General features: G+C 52.0%; 2 protein-coding genes across 7 annotated transcripts in view; both read right to left on the bottom strand.

Moving 5' to 3' along the window:
• Positions 1–442: 442 nt before the first annotated feature.
• Positions 443–5,992, bottom strand: POLR2J (RNA polymerase II subunit J). Of its 2 annotated transcripts, XM_067537828.1 has the most exons (4): positions 5,899–5,992; positions 3,554–3,643; positions 1,671–1,845; positions 443–618 (listed from the first exon to the last, which is right to left on the bottom strand). In XM_067537828.1, the coding sequence occupies exons 1-4, from the start codon at positions 5,949–5,951 to the stop codon at positions 583–585; spliced, it is 354 nt and encodes a 117-aa protein (XP_067393929.1). In that variant the 5' UTR covers positions 5,952–5,992; the 3' UTR covers positions 443–582. The 2 variants fall into 2 exon arrangements, with proteins under 2 accessions (XP_067393929.1, XP_067393928.1); XM_067537827.1 differs by lacking the exon at positions 5,899–5,992 and having other exon boundaries at positions 3,554–4,481.
• A 2,272-nt stretch (positions 5,993–8,264) lies between these two features.
• LOC137146518 (ras GTPase-activating protein 4-like) overlaps positions 8,265–20,386 on the bottom strand; it is a 49,345-nt gene continuing 37,223 nt past the window's right edge. For 3 of the 5 annotated variants that reach the window (XM_067537816.1, XM_067537821.1, XM_067537818.1), the window contains exons 10-21: positions 19,917–20,073; positions 18,016–18,080; positions 17,282–17,394; positions 15,911–16,103; positions 14,607–14,744; positions 13,945–14,089; positions 12,667–12,827; positions 12,097–12,234; positions 11,397–11,532; positions 10,441–10,561; positions 9,318–9,379; positions 8,265–8,979 (exon numbers count right to left, since the gene is read on the bottom strand). In XM_067537816.1, the coding sequence (XP_067393917.1) occupies positions 8,843–8,979; positions 9,318–9,379; positions 10,441–10,561; positions 11,397–11,532; positions 12,097–12,234; positions 12,667–12,827; positions 13,945–14,089; positions 14,607–14,744; positions 15,911–16,103; positions 17,282–17,394; positions 18,016–18,080; positions 19,917–20,073 (1,566 nt within the window). In that variant the 3' untranslated portion in view covers positions 8,265–8,842. Of the gene's footprint in view, positions 8,980–9,317; positions 9,380–10,440; positions 10,562–11,396; positions 11,533–12,096; positions 12,235–12,666; positions 12,828–13,944; positions 14,090–14,606; positions 14,745–15,910; positions 16,104–17,281; positions 17,395–18,015; positions 18,081–19,916; positions 20,074–20,386 lie in introns of those variants that run through there. The other 2 variants (XM_067537817.1, XM_067537819.1) reach the window with 2 other exon arrangements.

The raw sequence follows: 20,386 nt of genomic DNA, 5'->3' as shown, positions 1-20,386 counted from the left end.
ATGATGCTATAGATTAGAATGGACAAGCTCATTAGTGCTATAAGAGCATTAGCCACTGTAGCTCAGCGATTAATCTTGTTCTAGAAGTACAGCTACTACAACAAGAAAAGCCCAATACTGCACAGTGCAAAGGTGAAAAAAGCATTCAGCACCAGTCACTTTAACATGCTCCAGGCTACATAAGACAAAATAAAGTGGAGAACTTCCCAGCTGTTTGGGGTCTTAGCTGCTGTAAGTTCAAGCTGTGACTGTATTGAGCAAGTGGAAGCCTCTCACATAGCTTTGAACAGTAGAAAAAAGTTTTAATAGATCAAATGATACAAGACTTATTATATATACTTACCACTCGACTGGCAAATAATTTATCCTGTACAGACATGAAAATAGTGCTTAGCTGGGCAAACTAAAAATAAATGAATTTAAGGTCACTGCTATTAAAAACATTAATTCTGACACTGAATTAAGTTTGAAATAACCCTTTACGCACATGTTCAACTAAGTAGTCACATCCACTATATAATGAAAACAAACATTTATAACACAATCCGCCTCAAAGAACAGTCCACTCTCAACTTCATGTTTCTATTCAATTCCTTCTTGTTTATCTTTGATAGCAACCTGTAAAACAAAACAGACAGATAACCTGTTTTAAAGGAAGTCTGTACCAGAAAGTGATCTCATTCATTTCCTCTCTAAATGGGGTTTGAAAACCAATAATTTAAGTTGAGCAAAACAGCTGAACTTTCATCACTGAAAAATAACTATATTTCAGATTAAAGAGATGTCAGTTTAAAAAATATTTAACCATTGATTCTTATACAACCTAAAGAAATAATGGTTTAAATCAGCAGCAAAAATATGTGCATCTGCTGATGTCTGGTGGAAAACAGGTTGTGTTCTGAGGGAGAATGCATATTTATACATTTCCCTTACATTTTGTAATCACTGGAAGGCATTTACATGAAAAGAGGATACCTTTCAAAGGATTTCCTATGTGTCAACTACTTTATTCTTTGAGATATCATTAGTTGCTGAGATTATATTAAAACAAGTCAAGGATTTGACTCAATTAAGAAACAAGCAAACAGGAGTGTATGAAATTCAATATAGCTTTAGTCGGAAATGTTTTTCAGACCAACTGCATCTCAAACAATTTTAGAAGTTAAATAGAGACTGTACAGAAAGGAGTGGAGTAATTACAGAAGGACAAACAAATGAAAATATTAGGTCCCAAGTAAAAGAAATTAAAGAGTTCTTGGCAGGGGAAGAAATGAAGAATTGAAAGTGGAAAGGCAGAATTTCTCAAGTAGGCTGTTCCAGGCAACAGGATTTCACACCTACGGCAATAACAATTGTGAAAAGGGAGAGAAAGCAAATGCTAGCTAGAGTGGGAATCAGAGAGACAAGATATGTGAGAAACTGAACAGGATCCCAAGTAATATGCAAAAGGGTCCTGTGGTAAGAGCCAAATTCTGCTCTGGTTTAGTGGAAGTTACATAGGGGTATTCAGGGCTGAATTTGGCTGATGATAGTTACATTTTTCATATGACAGCAACAGCTATAAGGTCAACTGTCATTTGTAAACCAGGTCATAGCTTCAGTAACTTTTCTGTGCGGAAGACAGCCCCCACATTAGTGACACTGCAGTTTAGCCAGATGAGCAAGCTTACCCTGAATCTCTCCTCCAGAAGGGAGAGTTCACTGATTAGGTCTGTGATAGCATTGGTGAAAGCTTCCTGGGGGCTGTAATCAGGAGTGGTCTGAACTCGAATGATGATTTTATGTTCTAGAGGATGTGGGACCTTGTATCCTGCAAACAACACCTGAGGGTCTTTCAATAATTGCCTGGAAGGGAAAAGAGGATACAAAACAGATGACAAATCAAACAGTTTAGCTGCAAAAATTCTATAAGATCCCAAAGCATGAACTTGGGTCTGCCAGATCATACCTTTCTAACAGGCCATTACCAGCTAATTCAATCCTGGGAGAACTCTTCCATAAAGATTTTTTTTTGATGACCAGAAGAAATGTTATGCTCTGTGCTGATCTCTTCTAACAGAATCACCTTGAGAGCACGTTTTATCTTATTCCAATAAGGTGCTGTACGTGCATTTCATAAAACCACTACACATTTTGGCAGGACTGACGGTTCCTACTTTAGAGGTCCAGGAAATGCTTGGCAATTTCTGAGCAGTGGTGGTCATGTGAATGAAGCATTAGCGTATAATAACAACTGGAATCACTTTCAGCAAAATCTACACAGAAAAGCTATCAAAAGCATACTTCAGTAATCTGATGCAATGAGCCCCAGTTTAACGGCAGACTTATTTACTCCTACCCGTGGAGGCCACATGCTGCTGTTCTGAGCTCAAATTACAGAAGGGACTTAAGCAAAAGACCTACTGCGTGACCTGCAATGAACAGGTCAGCTACTGCCATGTCCCACAATGCAAAGTCAACCTCATTCACCATTGAGATTCTTGATTTCCTACACTGTTAATGTAACAGTTTCTTGCTTCACGAGAATCACGGTGTACAGCTACAATACTAATTTTGAATTGACAAAAAAGCAGCCGTGTGCACTTTGCCACCCAGATTGACAGTCATATTTTAAGGTCAGAAGGGATCTCCTCTGACCTCCCGTCTATCACAGGCCACCACCACCACATGCACTAAACCCAACAGCCGAAATGAGACAAAATTACAGTCCCCAGAAGACTAGACTATTACGTGCCACAGGAAGAGAATGGGAAGGACTGAGGTGCACCAGTGCCCAAGGCCCCTGGTATGGCAGGGCACCGATAAAGCGAGATATAACCAGATAATCCTGGCAAGCAACCTGCACCTACATACTGTGGACAAAGACGATAAAATCTCAAGGTCACTGCCAATTTGACCTGGGTGTAATGTGGTAAGACATCTCTAAAAACCAACCATACCCAAAAGCTAGAGACTATATTCCTACACTACAAGCTAGAGGTATGATTCCCCTGCTCGTGAACACATACTTGTGCTGGCTCTCAGTGAGCATAAACAGCAGTCTAACCATTATAGCGCAGGCAGCGTCAGAAGTACAAATCTGCCTGAAACTGGTGGGTATGTCCTCAACACAGCTCAGCTGTGCCTCTGCTGCTGCCGGTGCTATTGCGGCCATACTGCTATTTATACTCACGCCAGGAGCTAGCACCCATGTGTGTACAAAAGCAGAGGAATCACACCCCAAGCTCATAGTGCAGACATAAGTAGAGTCAGTCATTTCTAGCTGAGAATCAGAGACCTCACTGTAGAATGCTTCGAAGTTTTACATATAGTGGTAACAAGGGCCAGGATGAGAAATGTATCAATGAACACCCATAACTACCACAAATAAGCCTGCAGACATCACCCAAACATGCTATTGAAACTGACTGCATGCTATTTATCCAATATTTATGGTTCGAGTCACTGTACTGATTCTGTGCACCTTGGCAATCACCCCAGCTAAATGTAATCTACTGCATCACCATTAGAACTTTACTCCTATAACTATGCAACAGGAACTGGTTTTACTTACGATTTGATAATATTTCCAAGTGTGTGGTCTTCCTTGTTGATTGTAAACAAACAGGCATTTGGTACTTTTGTATCCTTATTAATTGTGATCCTAAGTAAAAGAAACATATTAGTATTAAAGCAAGTGATGTTATCTAACAAATCAAGCCATTCTATGCTTTCGGTCATAAACTTTTATCTTTAGATTCACACCAGATAGATAACTTTGTTTATCTAAAACAGGTATAAAAGCATGAAGACAATATGGTATCATAATGATACTTTGATTTCTCGGAAGGAAAAAATTCATGTAATCCCTAAAGCATTGCTAAAGCAACACAACAGTGACATAAGAAAACTAATTAATTTAAGAGCAGGGTTTACTTCAAGAATTACTGTAATAGCAATGGCTTCCCACTCAGCTGTAGCTGTATATTGTTATTGGCCAGAGAAAACTTTTTTAATGTGCGAAAAATCATTGTGTGTGCAGTGCACTAATAAAAGGGTGGTTTAGCAGACAATAATTTGAAAAGCTCTGGAAGAATTATAGAATAGTTCTTCGGCCTCAGAGTTGCACCATTTTTAAAATCATAGCTTCTCTTAATGTCACGTCATGATGAATACTGTAAACCCATGAGCATTTTATACTTTAGAGTTGTTTGCTGAATTGTCTCTATTCAGTAGATGCTACTTTTAATAATTCACATAATTTGTTAGAGGATTTAGCTTGACAATTTTTTTGTCTTTAATTCATTTGTATTTCTGAAAGTTTCTCACTTAACCCAAAACTTTCACTGATTATGTAACTCAGAAAATAGATAAAAGGTGTAAAATGCAAGTCTTACTGATAACTCATTTTGCTTAGATAACAGCAGATGCCAAAATATAGCCATATGTACCACATGTCAAGGCAGAAGAGAGCAAAAGTTTGAAATTAAAGGATTTGATTGGGACATACCTGCTTTTGACTTCATGTCCTAGGACTGTGCGCACCCAATGACACAGCTGACAGCATCTCTAAACTGGAAACGTATTTCTGGTCTGCCACCTAAATTCAAGTCCCACTGCCAGTCGTTGAGATTTTACAGTTATAGAAATACAGGGATGGAAGGAACCTCAAGAGGTCATCTAGTCCCTCCCCTGTGCGGAGGGGGGTTAGGTAAACCTAGACCAACTCTGATAAGTGTTTGCCTATTCTGTTCTTAAAAAACCTCCCGTGATGGGAATTCCACAACTTCCTTAGGTAACCTGTTCCAGTGCCTAATTATCCTTATGGTTAGAAAGCTTTTCTTACCATCTTAGATAAACCTTCCTTGCTGCAAACTAAGCCAATTACTTCTTGTCCTACCTTTAGTGGGTATTGGTGACCAGTTCTTCTCTTTCTGTTTGTAACAACCATTTACATATTTGAAGACTTATCAGGTCTCCCCCCACCCTTCTCCTTTCTGGACTAAATATGCCCAATTCTTTCAACCTTTCCTCATTGGTCACATTTTCTAACGCTTTTATTAATTTTTAATTAATTAATTGCTCTTCTGAGCATTGTCTCCAGCTTGTTCACATCTTTCTTAAAGTGTGGTACCCAAAACTGGACACAATATGCCAGCTAGAGGCCTCAGCACTAGTGAGTGGAGTGGGATATTTACCTCCCTGTCTTACAAGGCTCCCGTTAATACACCCCAGAATGTTTCCCTTCTTTGCTGCAGCGTCACACGGCTGAGTCACATTCACTTTGTGATCCACTCCAGCCCTCCAGAGCCATTTCTGCAGTGCGGCTGCCTAGCCAGGTAGTCCCCATTTTATATTCAGGCCGTTGATTTTTCCTTCCTAAGTACGGTCCTTTCATCTTGTCGATTTCAAATCAATTTCTCAGGGTCCTTTTGAAGTCTAACCCTGCCCTACGGAGGGGCCCCGACTCCGCCCCGCTCAGTCTCAGCCCGGATTTACACGCGCATTCTTCACTGCCTCGTTCACTAGTGAAAACACTGACCAGACCCGGACCCAGGGCAGATCCCTGCAGCCCGCCCGCCGGGCAGCAAAGCACCGGTAACCAGCCAGCAGGCTCTGTGCCCGGCTGGGCACCACCCGCTGTGCAGCGCCGAGCCAGGCCCGACGGGGCGGGGCGGGCGGCGGCCTTGGCAGAACTGGCTCCCAAGGGGGGTCGGCTCGCTTCCCCCCACCCCCGCCACCGGCCCCGCACACGGGACCCGACTCCGCAGGGGGCCGCGGCGCCGCCACGACACGGAGCGCGGCCGGGCGGGGGAAGCGAGCGACGCTCTGCAAAGCAGCCCCCCCCCGCGCGGAGTCGTCATACCACGGCCCGACCCGGCCCCGGGCTATCCCAGCCCCCCGCCCCGCCGCACTCACTTCTTCTCCCCCTCGAAGAGCAGGAAGGACTCGAAGGCCGGCGGCGCGTTCATCCTGCGGCGGCGGCGTCGTGTCCGCTTCCTGTACGGCGAGCTCAATCTGCTTCCGGGAGCAGCCAGCGCCCCCTACTTCCGTTTCCGGAGCACCAAGAAGCGGCAGCGCCCCCTGGCGGCGGCGGGGGAATCTTCACTCCTGCAGGGCGCTCAGCCCAGCCACCCCCGTCTCTGCTGACCCCGGCAGGCGGGCCCGGGCCCTGCCCCTGCCCTCAGTGACAGAAACACCTCCACGTCATCATCGCCACGGGCAACATCCACCATCCCATCACCGACAGCAACAGTGTTGGCGTGGGCAGCAGCCCTGCCCTCCGCTCCACCATCCACGGCAACATCTTCTCCCGTCGCCCCAGGCAACACCATCAGTAATGACAACATCCTCACCCCGTCACCACCACCAGCAGTGGCACCAGCCTCTGAGCACCTTCGTGGATGGTGACACCAGCTGTGATAGCAACAGCCTTCTCAACAGCAGGAGCAGCCCCACCTTTGATGTAGACACCATCACTCACAGCAGTAGTGATGGCAACACCGCGCGCACACACACACACACACACACACACACACACACACACACACACACCCCCCCAGGGCTAGAGGTGCCAGCAGGACTGCAGTCCACCTCTGGCCTGCACGTAGGCTGGGTCTGCCCACATTTCTGAACATGGAAGTAAATTCAATTAACTGAAAGGGTTAAAAAAAACCCCACCCCCAAACCAAGCAACCTCTCCCCGTGAGCCAACCTGAGCGGCCATCAACCCCACTGGCATTTTTGAAGAGGGAGATGCTGACTGGGGACGAAAAGCAAACATGCAGGCTCATGATAAAAGATGCATTTATTGTACATTCAAATACGCAGCGATTGCTCTGGCATTGGTCTGTACAGTGGATGCGAAGGCTTCTGCCATGGTTACTCTCTTCGACACAGGGCTCTTCTGGAGTCTATTTCCCTATGTCACATATGGCTGATCCGGGCTAAACCACCTCTGCAATGATCACATGAACCACACCCCCCTGCATTTTATCAACTGCCAAAAGGGACATTTTCTTTAGCAAACTGATGGTTATTTGGGTCCCTCCACCCTGCTGCTGGATTATGCTGACTCCATCTGCTGTGCTAAATAACATTGCACAGAACAGCAGGTTCAGTTCAATGGAGGCTCCATGTAATCCAACAGGTGGGCTGTTCTGACACCCAAATGGCCATGAACCAACTAGACTGTTCGACCAGGACTTTAATTCGTGCTGGACACCACGTAGCAGCAAAGCCACCTCAACAGTTTTAAAGCATTAGTTTAGCTGGGGCTGAAATGTGTCAGGTGGTTGCAGTTCTATAGCACCTTTTGCCAGGGATCTCAAAGCACTTTTCCGACAGGAAGCCATTATACAGATGGTATTTTGCATTTTGTGGACTCAAGAATCACGTGATAGGTACTTAAGCCTTGCAAGACCCCTGAGAGATAGGCACGGGGAGTGAAAATCTGCCTTTAATGACTTTGCCAATAGGAGTGCAAAGGTGTAACTGAGACTTTGGTTAAGCCTGATAAATATTAGCCTCAATTACAGGTAGGAAAACAGACAGAGAGGCCAAGGCCATGATTTTCAGCAGTGCTGAGCTCTCACGGACTCCTGCCAAGTGCTTCTAAAAATTAGCTCCTAAAGCAATTTACCCAGGGTGGGAGAAGGGGGAATAGAACCCAGAAGTCCTGGCTCAGGATCACCTGCTGTAGAACCACTTCCCCATCTCTTCTGCCTCCAGGTCACTGAGTGGCCAGCAGTATACACGTAGCCCACCCCTCTGCAGTGGGAACTGAGGTGCTGACTCTGGACATGAGGCTGTTAAGACTTGACCATGTTCATACAATAAGCTGAAATTTCATTCCTTCAACTCCTCTACAATCATGTGAGACACTGGCGTACAGCTCAATGACGCTGGTTACAAATTCCAGGCATCACCCAGCATCTCTTGTTAACTAATACTCTGCACCTCTATTGCGCCTTTCAGAGGATCACAAAGGAGGGTATGCCTGATAAGAACGGTCATACTGAGTCAGACCAATGGTCCATCTAGCCCAGTATCCTGTAGTGGCTAATGCCAGGTGCTTCAGCGGGAATGAACAGAACAGGTAATCAAGTGAGCCATCCTGTCGGCCGTTCCCAGCCTCGGGTAAACAGCAATCCCTGTCTGTCCCGGCTAACAGCCATTGATGGACCTATCCTCCATAAACTTATCTAGTTCTTTTTTGAACCTTGTTATAGTCTCATCATCCCTGTTTCAGAGATGGGGAAACTGAGGCACACAGCAGGGTGAAATACCATGCCCCAGCTCACACTGAAGGTCAGTGGCAGAAGAGAGAATGGAATCCAGGCCTCCTGGATCCCGGTCCCCTGCTCTAACAGCTTTCCCCTCCTCTTCTGTGGATGCATTATTACTGGCTTCAGTGCTCTACCGCGTCCTTTTGACCCTGGTGACTGTGACGAAGGGCGCAGCAGCTCAGCTATAAGGTCGCATTGAGGAGCCACGATTTCACATCAGATCAGCCTTGACAAAAGCAGCTGGATCATCACTGAAAGGTAAAAATAATAGTGCAGAGACTCCCTAATGTGAGACGTGAAAGTTCCTGTGCTACTTTCTGGATGGAGCACAGGACACGCATCCCATTCTGGGGCCTAGTCAGAGCACAAAAGAGGCATTGGCAAGTCCTTCATTAAATGGAGACACACTATGCTAGCGGAAGTCCCTGGCTCGGCTTTTTGAGCAGCGGGGCGATGGCGAGGGCACACCGTGTCCAGAGAGTTCCCATCGCAAAGACATCTGGTGTTGGCTGATCTGAATTTGACACAGTGAGTGGGCAGCGGCGTCACCCCGACGGATTGGCTCGCTCCAGGAGTCACGTCTGCAGCTCCAGGAGGCAGTTTTTGTCCCGCTTGGCGAGGGCGTCTGAGCTGAAGAGGGCTGTCTGATGGGCGGCTTCGAGATCCTGCAGCACCTGAAACAGCCTCGTGGGACTGTCCATGTTTTCGGAGTCTGTGGAGGTGGAGGGAAGCAGAGAGAATTGCCCTGATTGGATTGGGGCTTGCACGGCAGCTGCTGAGAACACGACCAGCCCCAAGGATCGCCAGAGGAGATACCACTACCCTGAAATTCAAGCCTGCCTGCAGAAGCAGAGGATGATAGCTAGGGCTGATTGAAAATTGCGATGGCCATAGTTGATGGCCATGACGGGGAAGTATTCCAAGGTAACGTGGCTTTGTCTGGGAGAAGGGAGCAGAGCTAAATTGCTAAATTATGGCACATGCTCATCTACTAATGATGAGCGGCTCGGAGAGATTAATAATAAATAAGCATCAGTAACAAAGCAATACCTCCACTTTGGCTCAGAAGAACGTTTTCATTTTTCTCCGTCAACAACTCCAGGTATTTTTCCCTTAAGGGAGCAAGATGAAACAAGAATGTGTTTTTAGATGTAATCTGCAATTAACTAATTAGCCCCAGCGTACTCTGGCCTCTTGGCTTTGAGGGTGTAGTTCTGCACAATGCCACTGAGAACAGGAGCTGAAGGTGCTCAGCACCTCGCGGGATGGTCAGGACCTTGCAAGATTAATCTCTGTGTATCCGTTCCCCTTGGCTAACTCTGGACCCATGGTGGCTTCTTCTAAGTACCTCTGAGCAGCCATCCCAGCCTCTTGTATATGTCCATCCTCCTGCTCACCCACACTTCCTTCTCTGGGATGGCGCCTCAGTGGATGCTCACTCTTATGTATCTGAAGGAAGGAGGAACTGTTCAGGGTGATATGGGGTGCAGGAGGAGGACAACGGGGTTGGCAGTCAGAAAGGGGACATTTAGGCGGAGTGTCAGGAAGAGTTCCCTCACAGTGAGATCCATGAAGAGAGTGGAAGAACCTCCCAAGGGAAATGGTGAAAGCCCCATCGCTTGGGACATTTAAAACTAGAACAGACAGAGCACGGGTAAATAGACTGAAGGGAACAATCCTGGACCTAACAGGATCTTATCTAGCCCAGACCTAGTCTTCACTTTCTAAGCTATTCATTACTGACATCTCTCTAAACAGGATCCCTAGAACGCTGCCGTCCACCACCACGGAGGCTGCAGGCCAGTGTAGAGAGGCCCCTGGGGTATCATCTACACCCTGGCTTCTGTCATAGCCCATGGGACATGAGCACAGAGATTAGCACAAACTCCAGCCGAATCCAGCCAGTCCTTGGAAACAGGGCAGAACAATGGGCCTTAAAGCAAATGATTTCCGAGGGCAGTGCGTAGCCTGTTGGCCCCTGGGACACACGACTCACTCTGCTGATTGGCCCCTTCTCTCCTTCAGGGCCCAGAGATGGTCCTGGCGAGTGAGAGCACAGTGTGCAAGATTCGCTTCGTGCTTTCAGGCCCCTCGAAGGGCACAGAGATGATCCCTGGGTGTAAACCCTCGTGGGAAACAGCCCTGATCATGCCGAATGAATCCATCAACTCACCTCATCAATTCCTTCACTCCAAAGAGTTGCCTGAAAATTAACTGAGACTCTAGATCTGGATCCAGGGGGTCATTCCATTCCTTCAGAGTGACGCCGTGCCGGGTCTTATCACAGCCCAAACCTAGGCGACAACGACCAGGACACAGCAGGTTAATTTGAGGTGTGCCGCTGGCAAACTATTGCCAACTGTTGGAGTAAGAGTGGTGCCCTCTAGTGGATCTCAGAGCCCATGGGTTTAACTACACTCGAGGCGGTTCTGTGACTCCCCTGCCCTCCCTTTGCTCTGACTTCCCTGACAGAGGGAGAGTCGGGTGTTCCCAAGGCCTCAGTAAAGGACATGCATAGAGCACCATGCCCAGGGTGACAGGAGCAATACGCTCTGCTTTTCTCTAGCACATGAGCCCTGGTCTGCACTAAGAACTTATGTCGGTGCTACACTGCTCACTCCGAGTGAGCGTTATGCCAGCCGAATGCCCGGCGTGGTCAGCATCACATCTCCCTTTGACCAAGGTACAGCCTCTCAGGGAGGCGGAGCACCTGTGCTGATGCCAGAAGCTCTCCCGTTGGCGTGGGCTGCATCCTCACTGAAGCATTACAGTGGCCCAGCTGCATCCATGCAGCGTTGTAAGTGCAGACCAGCCCTGAGGTGCTGCGAGCCCTCCTGGCGGAGACGCCAGGTGGGGAATCCACCACTCACAACAGGAGCTGAAGACCCATGCGCCCCGAGCTTGGTCTGTAGCAGCCACAGCCTCTGTGGATCAGGCAGAAGGGAACCCAGAGTAGCCACCCACCGGTGGGTTAGACAAACACTTTACACCCAGGCGTGAGTCTCACAGCGCCCACCTCAGAGGGGGCCCTGCAGGCACAGAGGTTGGGTGACTTGCCCAAGGTCACATGATGAGGCAGTGGCAGAGCTGTGCCTCCCAGGGCTGGCAGGAGGCCGGCGAACACAGTACCTGTTTTATCCTTTTGGTGGCAGCAGCTCCATTTGTCTCCTTTGAAGACCCCGGGGTGATAGGAGCACAGCATCTCGGCGTTGTTAATGCAGACTTTCCTCAGGGCTGAGAGCCACTGGTTCAGCTCATTGACGCACTGAAACACACACACACAGCAGGCACTAGCCCTGCATCCCTGCACGAGGCGCCAGGCCTCCCCCATGACCTCCAGCATCACTCGATGCACAACGCAGCACGCCAGGCACAGAGCAAATCAGGCCCACGTCCAGGGCGTGCTAGCTGGGCATTATGCTAGTGCTTGGCCCCTCCTCCCCGAAATACCTGGCCCCACGAGGCCAATGGAGCTCCCCGCCCTCACCCGCCAGCAGAGGAGCCTCTTGCTCTAGGCTGGCCCCTAAGGCAGACGGGCTGCGTCGACCTTGGAGGGTGCCCCTCCCGGCACCGCTACCATGTTCCCAGCCTGCCCTCCCCCCTCTCACTAGAACGGCAGGGCAGCGTGGCCGGCCTGCAGGCGTAGAACCCGGGAGTCCTGGCGGGGCAGGAAAGGGGGACACTGCCGGACATCCACTGCCAGGCCCACACGTCTCAGTCTCTGTTCAGACTGAAGCAGTCTCCTGAGCTTCCTCCTCTTCCATTAGTGATGGGCTGAGCCGTCCCCCACACCCCGGATGGACCCCTCCAGCCTGGGCGACCATCCCACCTTGCATTGCAGGTAGACCGTCTCCGACCGCCCTGCCTCGTCGGCGTAGATGATCTGCATCACGTGGGAGTTGCCGAAGCTTTTCTCCTCCACCTTCTCGGCTGCTCGGATGTGGGACAGGGTGATGAAGGAGCTTTTCTGAAGGAGGCAGGGGGAGACGTGGAAACATCAGGAGGGGAGAGGAAGAGGGAGCGGTTGCCTGCCTGGCAGAACCCCGGAGATCTGAGCTCCCCGCTGGAGTAAGCCCAGGGAGAGGCCAAAGGGCCCCGCTGATCACCCCCCCTTGGAAGGGGCCTCAGGAGAAAGCACGGTCTGAGGCTGGCTCCAGGCTGCCCTGCCCCCAGGCTCTAGAGATCATGGCCAACGGCTCCCTTGCGCTGTAGGAACGGCTGTGCTTCTCTGGTCCGTGCTCTGCAGGTCAGACCGGCTGCCCCAATCAGTCCCCTCTGCCCTTCAGTTCTCTACCGGATCAGCGCAGACGTGGGACCTGCAGCTGCCTTCCGGAGATGGGCCCATCCTAGGGATGAGCCGCAAACCAGCCCCCCTAACGGCAGAGCGCATCCCCCTTACCTTGGAGTTGGGCGTCTTGGCAAAGCTGAGGGCCTCGCTCGTCAACGAGAAGTACAGTTTCTTAAAGGAGGATGCCAGGAGCGGCCCTTTGCTTTTGGTCTTGTGGATGAACAACGGCCCCTCCTTCACAATCAGCGTCTGCGCCTTCGGCGGGGCGACCTCTGCAAGCAACAGGGACGCCTCAGCATCCAGCTGCCGCTGGCAACAGCGACGCTGAGCCCCTGGGCCTCCGCAGACCCCAAAGCACCTCGGCATGGGTCACAGGTTATTCCCAGTCACAGACCGGTCATGCAGCAGAGCTGGGATGAGCACTCGGGTAGCTTTCCCAACGCAGGGTCCTGCCGGCAGGCAGAGCAGTCTCTGGCAGAGACGGCAATTTCCTGTGCCGTCTTTGGAAAACCTTACCGACTTACGGTGCGTAGCTTAGGGGTCCCTTGTGCCAAAAATGCCAAGTTTAGGCATCCCTGCGGGATTGTCGTAACTCCCCTGGGAGGAGACGGGACCAGTGTAAACCCTGGGGCATGCTCTGAGATCCAAGGGACTCTTTTAAATAACGGGGCACACAAGGATGGACTTCGGGGACGGGAAGCGAAGTGGGCTGCCCGGGATTTCTCTAGGGGGGTGGTGAATGCCAGGGTCTGGCGATGCAAAGCCCCAGCCTTTTGCAGCCCCGCCCCGAGGAGAGCGCCTTGGTCTGTGGATCAGTCGTACAGGAGGACAAGATCAAAGGCCCCAGCTGACGGAGGAGAGGCTAACCTGTTGTACCCGTGCATGCGTGTGCTTGTTCTGAGCAAGGGCTGCCAGGAACTTGTAACCACAGAAAAACCCCTGGCTGGGGTGAGAAGGACTGATCACCTGCCAGCACCCTTGCTGGCGGGGGGGTGTGTGTGTGTGTGTGTGTGTCTGTCTATCTGTCGCATAGCATGCGTGTAGGGTCTTTTTTTGGTTTTCATTTAGTGCTGTCACCCGAAGAACAAGTGGGTTTGTTCAGCAAGGGCTGTGTGGCATCTCAGCACGGTGGGCAGTCATCCTTTCCTACCCCCTGGAGGGGAAGCAAAGTGCAGACACTGGCCCTGTCAGCAGTCTGGCTTGCTGTTTCATTGATCCCGGTCTGATCTACCCTGCTCAATCCATCCAGACTAAGTAGAGAGGCCAGCCGTCCCCTATGAGCTTAGAAGGATTCAGCCCAAAGCCACATCAGTGACGGCAAATCCCCCCGAGCCAGAGGGTGCAAGGTGTGGGGTCCTTAGACCAAATGGCTCCAGTGGTCCCAGTCACCTTCCTTCTCCTCGATGTCTATGAGCTTGGTGATGAACTCCTTCATCTGGGAGATGCCCTGCTGGATGGTGGGCTGCAGAGGGGTCATCCAGCCTTCCTTGGCCCGGCTGGCCACAGTGTCCATGTTCCCCACGGTCTGGATAGCCTGGCACCAAAGGAGAGGGAAGGATCACAGCATGCCACCCGTGCTGCCCACAGCTACCAAGGAGGGCTGAGTGCTCCAGGCAAAGCCGGGGCAATTACATGCCGCCTGGCATCACATCAGGAACAGAACCCAGGAGTCCCCACTCTGAGTCCCCAGCTGTAGAGAAATGGGATCTTTAGGGAGGCAGCTGGGCACGGGCAAACCCTGTGGTTCTCTCTGGCTGTGAGATGGGCTGACGCAGCCCATTTCTGCTTGGAGTCCCCCTTACGTGCTGGCCTCAATCAGAGAGCTGCAGGAAGGTTGGCTGACCCCACTGCTGCCCCCCCACCCGGCAGCAGCACGACACCCGGGGTCAGCAGGCACCAAGGGCTGCTTGGGGATTTGAGGGCTCTGCCAGCGCGCCCATGCCAGCCCCTCGGCTTGGCTGACTGCGTTGGGAGGAGCCGGCAGGGTCTCTGCCGGACACAGAGCCCCCTCCCTGCCAACGGAGCGCAGCGTGGGGCAGCACGGCACATACCTTGGCCAAGAGCAGGAGGGTCCGACTGGTGCGGGCGTCTGCATGCTTCTCCCACAGGTGGAAGAGCTTGGGGGACATGATGGCAGGAGAGAAGAAGCGGAGGCAGAGGAAGCTGGTGACCGCGATGAACTTCACATTCTGTGGGAGGAAAGAGGCCAGGATGTCGGCAGGGAGGCAGAGAAGGAAATCGCTCATTAGACACCCAGAACAACAACTTAGGCCTCCGGTGATATGGCTCTGGCAGCTGATAACGGTGTAAGCACAATCAGAATCTGGCCCCCAACTCTCCTCGGCCCAGAAGCATCACAAAGTGCTTTAGCAACGGTACAGCGTATTCACCCGCCACTGTTTGGCTCTTTCACCACCACACATGGACAGGATCTAGGGTTTACAGCTCATAGGAAAGATGGAAAGGCCGTGCCGTGTCACTCCCCTGTGCACCATGCTGGAAATAGGGACAATCAGAAAATGCAGGTCTTTTTCCCTGAAGAAAATTCAGATGAAAATGTAAAAAAAATCATCTCAATTTTCCCTGGAGAATTTTGACATTTCAGTGAAAATTTGAAAACTGGCACATTTCGATTTGTTGTCACGGTGCCTCATGGCACTTGTAGTTCAGGTGCCTCATGCTCTCCTACACTCCTCTATTGGCCCAGCTCCCTGGTTGGACTACATCTCCCATGATGCACTACAGTATCTCCCCTTGGAACAGGTACATCATGAGATCATGGGAGACCAGCCAAGGAGCATGGGGACATGAGGAACTTGGAGACACCAGGGCAGACATTTCGACACAAAGAGCGAGATTCTCCACGGAAAGCTGGCACTCTCTGCATTCAGCTAAATGCGGTTAGCTGGACACCCCCTTTTTCGTCACAAAACCGTTTAATTTCCAACCAGCCCTGCAGGCGCCATTGCTTCATTCGTGGCCCAGAGGGAAGAGCGCCCCCTGCTGAACCACAGCGTTGCTGCCTGTAGTTCCCACCTCGGCAGGCCCCGCCCTCGGGCCTGTTTTGGTCCAGACACAACCGAGGCTGCGATTTCCAGCCAGGGCGGTGGCTGTCCCTTGCCGTCGCTGCTGTGCACGAGCAGCAGGCTCTGGGCAGCTGCTGGCCGGCAGGTTAAACTGCTCCTGCAGCTTCATAGCCAATGCCGGCTGGAAGCCAGCTTCCCCCGCTAGCCACAGCACGGGGCAGCCAGGTCCCCCACTGGACAGTCCTGGTCCCTCTGATGGTGAAATCTCCGTGCTGTGCTGGCTTCCCCCTCGACCGGTGACAAAGGGTGGGGAGGGCCTGGCAGCTGACCTTGTGTTTGTTTTCCGGGAAGTGCTCCTCGACCCGCTTGAAGAGCTGCCGGAAGGTGGCGCGGATGATGGCGGGACACGTCTTCACCGACTTGGCAATGGCGATGAGCAGGTCAGTCAGGTAGGACTGCAGGTGCTGTGTGCTCTGCTGGATCACCTCGCTCTCCGTCTGGATTCGATGGAGCCCTGAGCAGCTGCCGGGAGAGTCACATGGACACAGTCAGGACCACGCACTGGGGAGACTGCGTGCGTGAGCATGGATGGTTTCTGCGCCCACACAGCTGGGGTGCAGGGTTTGCCAATCCACATGCTTCCGGACACGTGCAGACCACCAGCTGGGGTCAGGAAGGATTGCTGCCCTTCCTCACTGAGGCAAGGACTCCCGCACTGAGTGCTGAAGAGCCTAGCACAGCCTGACATAGGATGCAGGACACCAAACTAGCTGGACCCTTGCCTGGTGAGTCAGCTCCCTTCTTCCTGTCATCAGCTGATCCCCCTGCATTTGTCTGGCTCTGTTTAGACACAGGCCTGCGACCCAAAGGTAGGAGTGGGAGCTGGAAGTGTGGTTTGGGCTCTGCTAGCCCTACGATCCCTTTACTGGCCCAGCACCCCTGCCGCCAGGGCCCAGAGCAGAGAGAGATTTCTGCAGCCGGGGGTTCCAGCTTTCGGAGAACACTTGTTTGGGCAGGTTTGTAATCCACACTGTAAATCTAGGGCTGAGGTGTCAGCCAGGGTAGAGACGCTGACCTGAATGGAGCCATGCCACGTGACACCCGCTGACGATCTGGCCCCTTAGGGTACATCTACACAGCAAAAAACCCCAGTGGCAGTGAGTTTCAGAGCCCGGGTCTATCTGCTGACTCTGCTGCACGGCCAACAATAGCTGCGTAGACGTTCGGGTTTGGGCTGGAGCCCAGGCTACAAAACCTGGCATGGAGGAGAGATTCAGACATTGGCCTCCAATGTCTACACTGCTCTTTTTAGCCCCACAGCTGACCCAGGCTTAGACTTGCTGCCGTGGGGTTTTGTTTGCTGTGTAGATGGACCCTGAGACTCTGGATCTTAAAGATGGTGGCCTGATCTCACTTGCATCAGGTTTACATGGGAGTTACTCCTGTCCAACAGCCACGGGAGAGGAGAATCCAGCCTCACGCTTCTCCTCCAGACAGGGAAGAGTGTCAGCGCCAGCTGCCCCGCCCCTTGCCAGCAATGGGAACGTAGGGCGGGTTGGCTGGCCCCTCGCTGGAACAAGGCAGTCGGGGTGGCAGCCTATGTGCCAGCTCCATATTCTGGAGCCAGAACACAGCTCTCGGTCTCTGCCACTCTCGTCTCCTGCCTCATGGGCTGCCTGAGGCCCGGCACTGCCCCTTACCCAACGTCTTTGATCTCCACTTTGCAAGGATCCAACTCAACGTACTTCTTCTCATCAAAGACTCGATTGACGGTCGGCCCAAGGACACTGTGCAAATACTGCATCCCTGCCACCTAGGGAGAGGAAGCCAGTGAGGCAGGCAGAGGAGCGAGCGTGCACACGCACACCCCCAGTTCAAGCTGTGATGTTTTGGACCCTTCTTATAAAACACTAATATTTTGAAACAAGGGCAGACCCAGGGAAACTAGCATCTCTCTGATTTAACCTCCCCCCCCCCAGCATTTCCAGCCATCAGGAAACGGGCAGAGTCCTGCCTCTGGAAAGCAAAGCTGGATCCACTCCACGTATCCGGATGTCTCCAGCCCTTTGGCCAATGAAAGTCTCAGGGGCACCCCCCTCTGTCGCGGAGGATGGGGGATAACATCGACAGATGCACCCCAGCTGCAGGGATCCTGGTTTCAGAGCTGGGTGGTTGTTCTGGTCCGTTACAGAGATGGGGGCAAGCTGCAGAGTAAAGACCTGGATCCAAACTTCCCACAGTCACAGGGTTTTGGTTCAGACCCGTCTCTGCTCCAAACCCAAGTGGCTGAGCCATGGAGGGAATTTCAAGGTCCTGCCACAGGAGGAGGCCAAACTCAATCATGTAGGAGGCCATTTCCCCGCTCTGGCGTCCGTGGCCACAACAAGACACTTAACACGCTCAAGGGTCTAACAGCTGAGTCTGGGGCAGGCACCTTCAGAAAAGATTCCATCGACTTCGAGGCCAGGGAGTTGCTCCGGAATAGCGTGTTCGGCTCATCTGAAAAGGAGAGTGTCACCCGTGAGAAACCCAAGCAGCCAGAGCCTCTGGCTTTGGTCACTGGGAGCAGAATTTGCCCGGCCCGTATTGCACGTTTAGGGCATATATCACAGGCCAGCCTGAATTCACTTGTATAAAATAAGGAGCCACCCAACGCTTCACCCTGGAGCTCAGATCAAACCCACACGGACCCCCTGGGGGCCTGGAAAAAACTCAGGTCCCCTCCCCCATTATTTTATCATTCCTGTTGCAGTTTCTAAGCATCCACTGCCATGTCAGGGTGGTCTCCCGGCATTTCCAGCCCAGCCTCGCAGGCCCACTGGGACTGGAGGTGACTCACATAAGCACCGAGGACTTGTAGGCCGAGACTCCCAACGACTTAGGGAAGCCGGACACCTGGTTCCCATGAATTTTAAGCCTCAGGTGCTGATCTGAGCCAACCCTCCAGGGATCAGCACGGCTCTGATACTTGGCCCCAGTTCTCCCAACATTATGTTAGCAATCAGCGTGGCGACATTATTCCACCCATGGAACTGCAGCCTCTGCAGCCAGCCAGCAGACATTAGCCCCGTTCAGTGAGAGAAGAGACCTCCCCACGAAGCCTGCCTCCAGATGGGAGCAGCCACAAAACGGGGGTGATCCAGGGGCAGGGGATCTGCAGTGCCATTAGCAGACTGAGCCATCCGGCCCCTTGTCCGTCCCCTCTGGGCATCATCAGGTAGGTGCCGACTCTGCTGTTTGGAGGCTGACAGACAAAACTCACCAGGGCCGGGGCGACAGGCTGGGGTTCATCCCAAACAAGTAGGGAGATGGTGGGTCTGAAAACATGACCCCAACAGCACTGTGTTTGTGACAGACTTCGGGGGCGAGGGGGAAGGGCAAAGCAAGTCTGATGAAAAACTCTGACCCCCACACGCAAGTCTGAGAGGAAGGATGGTCCAGTGGTTAGGTCAGTAGCCCAGAGCTTAGGAGACCGGGGTTCACTTCAACTGCTCTGCCACAGGCTTCCTCCATTACCTGGGGCAAGTCACTTAGTCTTTCTGTTCCACAGGTCCACAGCTGCACAATGGGGTAACAGCCCTGCCCTGCTTCACAGAGCTATTGTGAGGATGAATCTGTTCAGGACGGTGAGGTGCCGAGATCCTCCAGCCATAGACGTACCTCGGCAGGATTCTCCTTCCTCACCAGCGCAGTTAAACGTGTTCAGGGCTGGGCTTCTGAAGCCACTTGCACCAACACTACTTGATCCTGCTGACGAGCAAGGCCGCATTTTCCGACGTTCCGGTAGATGGCGCCCTCTATCCGCTACCTCCGTGAACAAGCCATCTGTGTACCCTGGGGGCACTGCATCGCAGTAAGCGAGAGGAGAACCCAGCTCCCAGCAGTACACACGGCTGGCTTTGGGGAGGCTCCCCTATCCCATATGCAGGACACAGGCTGCCCCTTAACTAGAAAAACGTGTGTCGTTTAAAGGCATCCCTGTGCGTGAAAGAGGGCATTTAACCGACAGGAGAAAACCGGTTTGAGAGTTCCTGCTCGTTTTACACCCCCCCAACACCTAGCTCCCATCTAGCCCCTTTCACCGGTAGATCTCAAAGCACCGTACAAAGGAAGCGAGTGGCATTATCCCACTTTACAGGAGGGGAAACTGAGGCTCAGCGAGGGGAAGTGACTTGGCCAAGGCCAGCCAGCTGAGCCAGGACTAGAACCCAGGTCTCCTGAATCTCAGTCCACTGCTCTAGCCACTAGGGCCCCAGACCATCTGACTCTACAGGGTCACTTGCCACAATGATGTAACAACACAGGCTCCCCCACACAGCCTCGCTGAGTCCTCACCCGTTTTATCCAACTCCAGCTTGAAGAGAAGATCCAGGAACTCTTTAGCCAAGCCTTGGCCTAGGAAGAGCTTGACGAGGTTGATGGCCACTTCCTGCCTGCACTCCGCCGTCGTGGTTTCGTCGATCAGGGTGATTAGATGGATCTTTCCGTCCTTCTGGGGAGAGAAGCGGGGGCTGCGGTAAGTGGAAGAGGCAGCCAGGACGAGGCCTTCCCCCCTCAGAGGGGCACACTGGGTTCTGGTGGGTTTTCTTGGGTGCTGGCAGCCCTGCTGGCTGAAGTCCTTTGTCTACAAAGTGGGTAACAGCCTGGATGCTGGCGGAGCAGGGGTGCCCAACCCCGCTTGGCCTGACAGCGGGGTTTGAAGCCCTGCATCATCAGTAGTAAAAGCATGAGCCTCTGCCGCATGAGCTAAGGAGTAACTCCCTTAGCCGCCAGCTGTAGTAGACGGATATCCTGACTTTGGCCAG

Source organism: Emydura macquarii, unplaced genomic scaffold (assembly GCF_026122565.2).
Source record: "Emydura macquarii macquarii isolate MOO-44397 ecotype Brisbane River unplaced genomic scaffold, CSIRO-AGI_Emac_v2 contig_450, whole genome shotgun sequence".
Lineage (NCBI taxonomy): Eukaryota > Metazoa > Chordata > Testudines > Chelidae > Emydura > Emydura macquarii.
This window is presented reverse-complemented; position numbering and strand designations above follow the sequence as displayed.

What these genes read in the sequence shown, in the direction of transcription:
- POLR2J (XM_067537827.1), bottom strand. Translation starts at nt 3,720, where the DNA reads ATGACCGAAAGCATAGAATGGCTTGATTTGTTAGATAACATCACTTGC. An exon ending in CTTGGAAATATTATCAAATC is followed by an intron (nt 1,846 to 3,553) that starts GTAAGTAAAACC and finishes TTTCCCTTCCAG; the next exon opens with GCAATTATTGAAAGACCCTC. An exon ending in TTCTGGAGGAGAGATTCAGG is followed by an intron (nt 619 to 1,670) that starts GTAAGCTTGCTC and finishes TTTGTTTTACAG; the next exon opens with GTTGCTATCAAAGATAAACA.